Consider the following 10,329-nt stretch of genomic DNA (forward strand, 5'->3'; position numbering starts at 1 on the left):
CAAGCATGGATTGTTCAGTGGTAAAACTGCCCCTTTTGTGCCCAGCTAGTCAGATGGAAAATAGGAGTGAGGGGATAATGGAGACTGATCCTCTCCAAATTGTGAACAGTCTCCCTCTTGCAAATGCAGGCATTTGCTCTCCCTTGTTTATGATATATGCTGATGAGTCTAGGCTTGTCATAAATCTGTCTGCCTCTCTGAATTTATTTTTGGAAAAAGTCCTGTGTAACATAGAAATGATCACAGATCTACATTGTCCATTTGTGACATCAGCATCATTATTTGACAGCATTAATAGAAGAAAATTGGCATCACACTGCTGAGAATTAATCAAGGAGTGCCAGTGTCATTGCTAATCAAGGTTAGCATGACACTGGCAGATTCTTTGGATGGGTTAGGGTTAGGGTTAGATAAGCAACAGCAACACCAAGCCATCATAAGAGTCTTCACAAGTGGTCTTCAGACAGATATTGCATAATCATTAAAATTAGGTCAGTTTTCCCTCCAGCCACACACAGCCCAAATGAATAACAGCTTTGAGCACCAACCCCGCTGTACATGTGGTTTAGCAGAATACAGAGACTACAGTATGTCGGACCATGTGCGACTATGGTTGGGATTTCCCGCTTTAAAAAATAGTGCCAGTTTTAAAAGCCCACCTTTTGACATATTTGCTTAACCCAAAGCAGTTTGATGGCACACAACTAGTATGCTGAATGTGTGTGTGCTTTGTAGCTTTAAACTGTTTGCATCTTTGGAGATGATGAACGCAATTGGATTTGAAACAACACTTACTGCAGTACACAAGAATAAAGCAATACATTTTTCATTGCTCCTCTTGTGGGCTCCCCTATATCTGCTTAATTTCTGATTAAGATAAATATTGAATAAAAATAAAACATTTTTGCTTAATTTGTCTCATTTAGCCAGGAATAATTTGAAACCTGCATTCAACCTGGAGATTGCACAGACTGCAGCTAGAAACTGTATTATATAAGGCTCATGCAATGTTTAAATCTCTTAAATATTAAAACATCTTTGTTGTATATTCTCATTCTGTGCCTGACAAAGAGATGAGTATCACGTTTCTCTTCAACTTTAATGCATATGGTTGTTGAGTTTTTAAATTCTCACACAAAGCAAAGCTAACCAGTAAAGGCCTGCCTATTTTAGGCATGGGTACAATTTCACCATGGGGCAGCTGTTGTCATGTGATTTGTGTTGTGATGAAACTCTCCTAACTCTGTGGTTAGATTGAATGGCTGAACTTATTTTATTCTTAAGTCATTTCATTCTGTCATTAAGAGCTTGAAATTGTAGATTTGGGGGAAGAGAGAGAACACACATGTAAATAGTAGTTAGATTTGCACAGTTTGAATGGTACATGCAGTGCTGATAGGCAGCCAGGATTGGTGGAACAGCCCAGCAGTTGCATAAAAATGGACTGTCATTATCATTGGGTACGGACTGGCTGGGGGGACATGCAGTGACATGTTGGACCCTCCTCCTGCTGTCCTTATAGGTCAGTGCCTCAATGAAAGTCTCCCTATAGGGTGGGGCCAGCCAACAGGGCTTGTCATGAGGATTAGGTTGAAGTGGCTTGCCTTAGAAAGAGTAAAGACCAAACCGACTGCATGAGACAGATTAAACACTCTGACCTCGCCTGGTGGGATATTTCAGTCGGTGTGGAATTTTCAAGTGTTAAATTCATTTTTGGTACGCTGCCCTTTTGGATAAAATGCAAATTTCAGATTTTTTCCAAATTCGACAAGGATGAGTATCTTGAAACAAGACTGACGACTCTGGAATTTTCAGTGCATGTGGACTAAGTTCTACTTCATGGTTGGAAAATAACTGGTGAAAGGAACACTGTAAGAGTGGAGGAGGAGGAGGGAAGGCAGCATTCTCTGTTGCCATTATGTGCACAAGGTTGCTCGATTTACCATGTGGAACTGACTCATGTTAGTACTGTGCGGGTGCCAAGAACAGCAGCATCGTTTTCAAATAAGTCATTTCCTGTATCCACTTTGTAAAAAAAAAAATTAAAATGTTCTTCTTCTTCCTTGTCTCCTCTCTCCTCTAGGTTATAATGTATGACCAAAACAGAATAAGTACAACTCTATAGCCAACGGGTTCCCGAGGACTTGATTGCAGTCGCTTCAAGCCTGATAGTTTGTCGGTGCGGCTGCTCCCCCTCTCCCTTCTGCTCACGCCTGTGTAGTCAGCTGGCATTTCTTCTGACAACATCCCCATCCTTCTCCTTGGGTGAAGACGACTAGAGTTTCTCTGTCTCCTTTGCCTGTTGTCAACCTTCAGTTCCTGTTCTACTCTCAGCAGTAGCACATCCTTGGATTTGCATAATTCTCTATTAGGTAAGGCCATGACTAATGCAAGAAGAGATTAAAGCACACAATGCACATTATAGGTAGCTAATCCTCCTTTGGTCATCAATAAAATTAAGCCAGCTATGACAGCGTTGCACCTGTGAAAACATATAAGACAGAAAAGACGACACTCACGCTGGGTTTTCCTCTGTATTATCTGTATTAAACTGTTACAGTTTATTGGATCAAAGATCTATTGGTGCTAGTGATTGCCTGACATGGTGTGTGTTTATTCATTTTATCATCTGCAGGCATAACTCAAAATTTACTCAAGATGATTCCAAACGGTTATTTGATCTTTGAAGATGAGACTTTCCTGGATTCCACCGTGGCCAAAATGAACGCTCTTCGAAAAAGTGGTCAGTTCTGTGATGTTCGACTGCAGGTAAGATTTAATCCAACCGCTGTCTCTCTATCTCACACACGCTCTCTCTTTCACACACACACACACACGGGCCACTGCACATGTTTGAGTCGCCACTGAGTCACTGAAACATAAGAGCTAAGCAGTGAGGGGTACAGACGGGGGAAGAATGACACACGTGTTGTAGAATCCAAAACTGTTTGAAAGGCACAAAATATCAATTCGACCTGGGAGTGTCAGTGTGAATAACTAATACACTCTAACATTCAGTACCCACTGAACTATTATCTTGCAAAACTAAATTTGTTTAAACTCTGAAGCAAAAAACACTTTGGTATTGACTGTACATCATATTCTATATATAGAATGTTGTTACATGACCATTGCTCTCATGTTTTAATATGAGAACCTCCTCCCATCATTTTTATGGCCGGCCTCTGACAAGTCTTGCACAACACATCAGGCTTCGACATGAGGCTTTCAGTCAGTCGATCTGGTGGCTTGTCATTTTTATTAATCATATAATTTCATTACCACTGACTGTATCCTTTTTTTTTTACTGTGCACACAAGACATTTTCACTGGCACACTAGAAAAACAGGTGCAGAACATAAATCATGATGGCTGAGCTCTTTTGGCCACTTGAGTTTCAGGGTGTAGGACACTGTTATATCGTGTGTATCTATGTTTTATTACTACCAGTTTTTCAGTTGGTAGTAAATTGTTTTGCTACGAGAAAGGCAGTTTCTCTAATTAGTTAGTGTCCTTAAAAATGCAAAACCATTGTTGTTTTTAGCAGTTTTAAATACAAATATATTATTTTATTAATATATAAAATATATATATGTTTTATGTATTTATCCAGGTATGTGGTCATGAGCTGATGGCCCACCGTGCTGTTCTGGCTTGCTGCAGTCCCTACTTGTTTGAGATCTTCAACAGTGACATAGAGTCTCATGGAGTCTCCCACGTCACTTTTGAAGACTTGGACCCTGAGGCTGTGGAGATCTTGCTCAACTACGCCTATACTGCCCAGTTAGTAGTTTGTCATGGCCTTTGCCCTTGATCTTATCACCACCCCATTCTTTTGAAACTGATTGATAACCTTTGTGACCCAGGCTGAAGGCAGACAAGGAGCTGGTCAAAGAAGTTTACTCTGCAGCCAAAAGGTTCAAGATGGAGCGAGTCAAACAGGTTTGTGATTGATTTGTTATCTGCCTTTTCACAATGCCTGCATCGCTATCAGAAATTTGTGTCATGGTCCTACAATCCAAATGTCAAAATAAAACCACACTGTCCACTAATGTTAAACTATAAAAGAATAAAGTTATAATGGACTTTAACAATGCCTCTCCACTCCTCAGATTTGCGGTGACTACCTGCTGACTAAGATGGATTCCTCAAACGCCATTTCCTTTCGTAACTTTGCTAGCTCTATGGGGGATGCTAGAGTTTTGGCCAAGGTGGATGCCTTCATCCAAGACCACCTTCTGGAGGTGTCTGAACAAGAGGACTTTCTCAAACTTCCCCGTCTCAAGGTAAAACCAGTTTGCATGACGCCATGCTTTTATTGTGTTGCCAGTGAGTAATTGTTAATGCAGAACTAGGGTCATATTGGGGTTGTACAGAATTTTTTTGTGGTCATTTGTGATTTGTGTAAGCAAACCCAAAGTGCACCAGAATAAATTCACTCTTGTCTATTTGTAGAAGGTTTTCTATTCTAGACCTTTGAACTAAACCAACCAATGGTGGAGGTCTTGGTTGAACCCTAAGCTTTGTATTTTTACCTTTTGACTTGAGCAGGAGCTTAACAATACTTATGAGGTGGTGCCTATTTTAGACTCACTCTCTCTTTTTTTTTTTAACAGCTGAGAATAGATTTAAGGCAGCAGACTTAAAACATTTGCTATGAAAGCCCTTGTATGTTTCTGTCAGCTCAGCAATACAGAAAATAAATCAGACCTGACTTTTGTCTTCAGGGTACCTTGTTGGTCTCAGGAGCTACAATATAATGATTGATATTGTCATCCTCCTCCTGAGTACACCAAATGTCTTTGAATAGCTTTATTGATTATTGTAAGAAACATTGCCAACTGAAAGCTTTTTGATCCATTAGCTAATTTCAAGCAACCCCTCCTTGGGTTGCTTGAAGCTACAAAACATACTGGAGAATTTAAGTCAAATGACTATAAATCCAGGCCAAGACAGATGACAGACATGTTTCCTCAACGACTGCACATGATTTTTGTTTGTTTTGCCTTATTTTATGTATCTGCTTCTAAATCCTTGTCCAGTGACCTTTTTCAAAGGTGCCTTCAGTGAAATCTAATTATTGACAATTAACTTTTTAAAAAATAAAATATATATATATGTATTTATATTCCCACCAGTGATTAGTCCTACATGCCTGATAGGTTGCACCAGACGTTAACAGGTTTAATGAGTGCTGTGGATGATTACTAAGCAGGTTGCTGTGGCAACTAGTACCATGAGTGAGCATTCAGTATGTGAGATAGTCATGAATCAAATGTTTCTATGGCCCAGGTAAATAAGTAATCCAGCCACTAAGTTTTCCAGTGCGGCGCACAAGCCATGCGAATCATTTTCCCCATGTTATGCAGTCACCGTATTGTAAGTGCGACTTTAACTCTTGTTTTACCATCTTTGTGTTTTCAGTTAGAAGTAATGCTAGAGGACAACCTGACCCTGCCCAGCAACGGCAAGCTTTACTCAAAGGTGCTTAACTGGGTGCAGCGTAGCCTTTGGGAGAATGGAGACCAACTGGAACGACTTATGGAGGAGGTCAGTACCAGGGCGTTCTGTTTCAACTCCGACAGATCTTCATTCTCACTCTGCCCCTACCCCTCCTTCTGACTCCTCCTGTTTTTGACGTTAAGAAGCCATTAAGGGGGGCTTGAAATAGAAATAGCATGCGATTGTCATGCTGCAATGTCAGGATTGTTCTTTTTTCCCCTCTGATTTGTTGAGGTTTTTGCAGTAAGAAACTCTGTACCACTGAACCATACTACAAATTAGAGGTGAGCCAAAAGGAGCCCCTGTTTGCTCTGGTTTTTTGTTTCTACTGTTCTCCTTTGGGCTGTGGTTGATTCAAACACAACCCCCTCTGAGTTTACAGTGCTCTTCTCTTCTGAAACACAAAAACAGGTTCTCAAAGGTTTGACCCTTGATTCTGCTGTATCACTGCCTCTGAACTATCTGAACCGGTGCGTGTTTGTTGCACTAGAACTAACTGGGCCTCCTCCCCGTTGATTTATCTCTCCTGTAGGTTTATTAGCAGCAGCAGGGGACCAGACTGAGGAGCCCGGACTGAGCCACGAGGGTAATGAGTCAGAGAAAAGAGAGGGGAGAGGAGCACTCCTGCCTCTCATCAGCCTCTCTTTGCAGCCAAGCAACCTCTGTGCTCCCATCTGTCCATGCCGTATATACAGATGCATTCATTTTCTGAATTTACAAGAACAAAAAGAGGATGCATTTTTATCTAAATACATCTGACTGAATGCCCCTGTAAGGCACATACTTGCTTACACAGGCCGACCCATCCATTGCAATGTCCAGCAACTCAAATTAGGCAAATACCCATCGTGATTTGATAGCAACAAATGTGAAATTTAGATGATTTGAAAAATTTAATTAACTTATATGTTTCATATATGTGTATGGATATAGATATATTTGCATATTTTGCACAATGTCAACAGAGCAAAACATAGTGTGTACGGAAGTAATAACGAGACTATATTCAAGAATTATTAAGCAACAATGAGCAGTTGTTTTGTCATCTGGATTTGACTGCCTATTGGCCGCCGCCACAATGGTCGACTCAGCTAGAGGAGCAGTTTCCAAGCAGCAGAGGTGGAAAAAGGGCATCATGTAGCCCCACCACCACCCCTTCTTCATTCTTCACAGTGGATCTTTCCAGCTGCAGTCTGTCATTCTTCACCAGACCCCTTTTTGTTTTTAGATGCATCTTGAGGGGAGCCATTGCAAATGGCAGAGGACTTCTTGTGCTCAAAGGTGTAATCCACTCTGTGCAGTGGCAGCAGTGTCTGTCTTTTTAAAGGAAACTTTCCAAGCAACTGAAGATCAAGGCCTTCATTCCTCCCCTGTCTTCCTTTTCACAGCACTGCTCCCCTCATCCTTTTTCCATTCCCCCTTATGCGAGGGTTCTTAGTGTGTTGCCATGGAGACAGCCACATGGGTGTGTTGTTCCTGTTTGTCTTTCAGGTGCAAACGCTGTACTACTCACCTGACCATAAGCTGGTGGATGGAGGGCTGGTGATTGAGGGGCACAGTGAGGTGTTTGGTGGCGAAGACGAACACCTTCAGTTTGTGCAGGTACTCAGCAGCTTGTGCCCGGCTTCACTGTCACGCAGTCTCAACCACGTTTTTGCTTGGAAACGTGTAGCATAAATATACAGCTCGCGCCTGGCCATGAATCTAAAAGTACAACGAGCTAGAAGTAAAAAGCTAACTCCAGTGGACTACCTGCCTGGCTTTGCTGTTGAGCACATGACAAAAATGATTGAAATTGTTTTGCTAATCAAAACTCAGTGGGTATATGCGCAGTGCTGGTGTTTTCAGGGTTTCTGATTTTGACTCGTGGTGTTTGGGTCCTATTAAATGTCGACAGATTTCGGTCTTCAGTTTGCAGTGCTGCTTCGTTGGTTAAGATGGTGTTGGGTTCCAAGTCATACAAGAGCAATGTGGATTCGTTATGCCCAACTAGCTTGACAAAAGAGTAGGCCAGGGTGTGACGAGCTGGTCATTGGTGGGTGGTGCCGGCTCGGCTTCTGTAGCTGCACTGTGCTCTTGCAGAAGAAACCTGTTCGGGAGAGCACCCAGAGACAGATGAGCTGCAGCTCCTCAGGAAGCCTGTCGCCCTCCAACCAAGCAGCAAACACCCCGAAGCCGACTACCAGGAGAGAGTGGAAGTACATTGCCTCTGAGAAAACCACAAGTACGTTTCCTGGTTTACACACGTGTTTGGTGGTTCCTTCTACATACAACCAGGTGGTAATTGTGGCTGAACAATCTTCCCTCAGACAACACCTACCTATGTCTGGCTGTGCTGGACGGCATGTTGTGTGTGATCTTCTTACACGGCCGCAGCAGCCCTCAGACATCCCCCTCTGCCACCCCCTGCCTGATGAAGAGCCTGAGCTTCGAGGCCCAGCCCGAGGAGCTGGAGGAGCACCCACTTTCACCCATGCATTATGCTCGCTCCGGCCTGGGCACAGCAGCCCTGAACTCAAGACTCATCGCAGCAGGTTGGTGTCAAGCAGATGAAAATGAACAAATGAAAATTGTGACAGTGAATACTTATAATAAAATTTAAAAAAAGAGGAGACACAATGGAAACTGGAGCTGATTTGTAACTGCTGATCTTGATGATCTTCAGGAGGCTACAACAGAGAGGAATGTCTGAGGACTGTGGAGTGTTACGACCCTGAGGAGGACCGCTGGACCTTCGTTGCTCCCATGAGAACACCAAGGGCTCGCTTCCAGATGGCTGTGCTCATGGTAGACTAGGCTAAAGATGAATATGAGGAGTACTGGTCCGGAGGGTTTCATCTGAATTTGTGGCTAAGTTGAGTTCATGTCTGATTACACTCTTACAGGGTCAGCTCTACGTCATCGGAGGGTCAAACGGGACATTCTGACGAGCTGAGCTGCGGGGAAATGTACGATCCACAAGCCGACGAGTGGGTTCAGGTGCCAGAGCTCAGGACAAACCGCTGCAACGCAGGTCAGTCTGTTGTTAAAGGAGTCATTCTCTGATGAGGAACATGCCCCATTCCACTGCTGGTGTGGCTCATTCTTCTCCTCGTCTGCTTCAAGGTGTCTGCTCCTTGAACAACAAACTTTATGTTGTGGGAGGGTCGGACCCCTGTGGGCAGAAGGGCCTGAAGAACTGTGACGCTTTTGACCCTGTGACCAAGACCTGGACCAACTGTGCCCCCCTCAACATCAGTACGTCTGCAGGGTCCTAAATATGGAGAAAATTTCACCAAAACAACTCCATTGTAAATGACGTGAGCTGTAGTTCTTACTCCAGGCCTGTAGGTTCGCTGAAATTCACCAATAAACGTTCCTTTTCTGCCCAACAAGTAGAAGTGATGCCAATCGTGCCAATCGTGTTGGCATTCATGTAACATGATCTGCCCAATCTCTGTCACTTGAAGTAAACAAACAAACAAAAAAAAATAACACAATATAGCGGCAATTCAGTGTTAGCTGAGCAAATTCAACCGTCTGTGATTTTTGGCCTGACACCTGGGCAGAAAATGATGCTGTTGTTGGAGTAACTGCGGTAACAAGATCACTGAACAGGGAAAGAAATGAAACAGTGGTGAGTTTCAACGCTCACGGCTTTAAGCACAAACTCAAGCACGTACGTTGTTATGAGACGTCAGGGGAAGAGATCCGAGGCTGGAGGTCGGTGAGGTATGAGGACTCAGCGTCCGAGCGAAGGCAGGGAATTTGTTTTTTCACCTTGAGACCAGGTTTACAGCCTTTGTTTACAGGATCCATTTGGACGATCGACCTAAATGATACAAACCGTGGGTTTGGACAACAAAGCGTCTGTAGACGGAGCCTGAGTGACGTTTTAACCTGACCTTTAAACCTGAGAATCAAGCGTTCTTTCCAACCGTTTCAGGGAGGCACCAGGCAGCGCTTGTGTGAGCTGGAAGGCTTCATGTACGTGATTGGAGGGGCAGAGTCGTGGAACTGTCTGAACACTGTGGAACGCTATAACCCTGAGAACAACACCTGGACCCTGATAGCCCCCATGAACGTGGCTCGCAGGGGGGCCGGCGTTGCTGTCCACGCCGGTAAGTGGGGGGAGTAGTCATGAGTCAGCACTCCAGCCCACATGACTCGCTGGTCTCCGTTGGTTGATGCTGATGTTGGTCCTTCTCCGCAGGCAAACTGTTTGTCGTCGGAGGCTTTGACGGCTCCCATGCGCTCCGCTGTGTGGAAGTGTATGATCCCGCCCGCAACGAGTGGAGGATGCTGGGGAGTATGACATCGTCACGCAGCAACGCAGGTGTGGCAAAGCTGGGCGACACCATCTACGCCGTGGGCGGCTTCGACGGCAACGAGTTCCTCAATACCATCGAGGTGTACAACCCCGAGACGAACGAGTGGAACGACTGCACCAACGCCCTCTCTCCTCTCTCTGGACTGAAGGGTGGGGAGACAGGGAGGTGTGTGGTTGGATGGGGGCAGGGGAGGGCGGGGGGGGTTAGGGAGTTTCACAGTGCTTCACCATTTTCCAAACTAACAGGCTTAGTGACGTGATCGTGTTTCGTGACGTTCCGTGTGTGTATGAGCAGACGTATTCAGGTGGGGAAGGGGCGGGGAGGGGGGGTCTTTGGGGGATGAGGGGGTCTTCAGTGAAGACTGGCTTCTATTTGGCGGGTGGGTGGGGGACAGTTGCCCAAAGCAACATGACGCCTTTGCATATTGCATACAATGTTTTCCGTGCTGTATATATTTTGTTTCCTCCTCACTTTTTTGTCATATGCCAACATTTAATACACAGTTAGTGCTTTGTTT

General features: G+C 44.3%; 1 protein-coding gene across 1 annotated transcript; it reads left to right on the forward strand.

The window, feature by feature from the left end:
* Window positions 1-2,658: 2,658 nt before the first annotated feature.
* LOC144740098 (influenza virus NS1A-binding protein homolog A-like) lies at window positions 2,659-9,977 on the forward strand (the record flags this gene model as incomplete). The annotated part of the gene is given in 15 exon segments (XM_078622979.1): window positions 2,659-2,769; window positions 3,614-3,783; window positions 3,867-3,942; window positions 4,113-4,286; window positions 5,425-5,550; window positions 6,994-7,104; window positions 7,585-7,726; window positions 7,812-8,036; window positions 8,168-8,289; window positions 8,388-8,417; window positions 8,419-8,515; window positions 8,608-8,739; window positions 9,428-9,444; window positions 9,446-9,602; window positions 9,695-9,977. Coding segments are annotated over 15 exon segments (1,973 nt in total), but the record flags the coding sequence as incomplete, so codon positions are not given.
* Between the last annotated feature and the right edge of the window lie 352 nt (window positions 9,978-10,329).

The sequence above is a fragment of the Lampetra planeri genome, unplaced genomic scaffold (genome assembly GCF_965212315.1).
Source record: "Lampetra planeri unplaced genomic scaffold, kcLamPlan1.2.h2 scaffold_1901, whole genome shotgun sequence".
NCBI classification, from domain to species: Eukaryota; Metazoa; Chordata; class Hyperoartia; order Petromyzontiformes; family Petromyzontidae; genus Lampetra; species Lampetra planeri.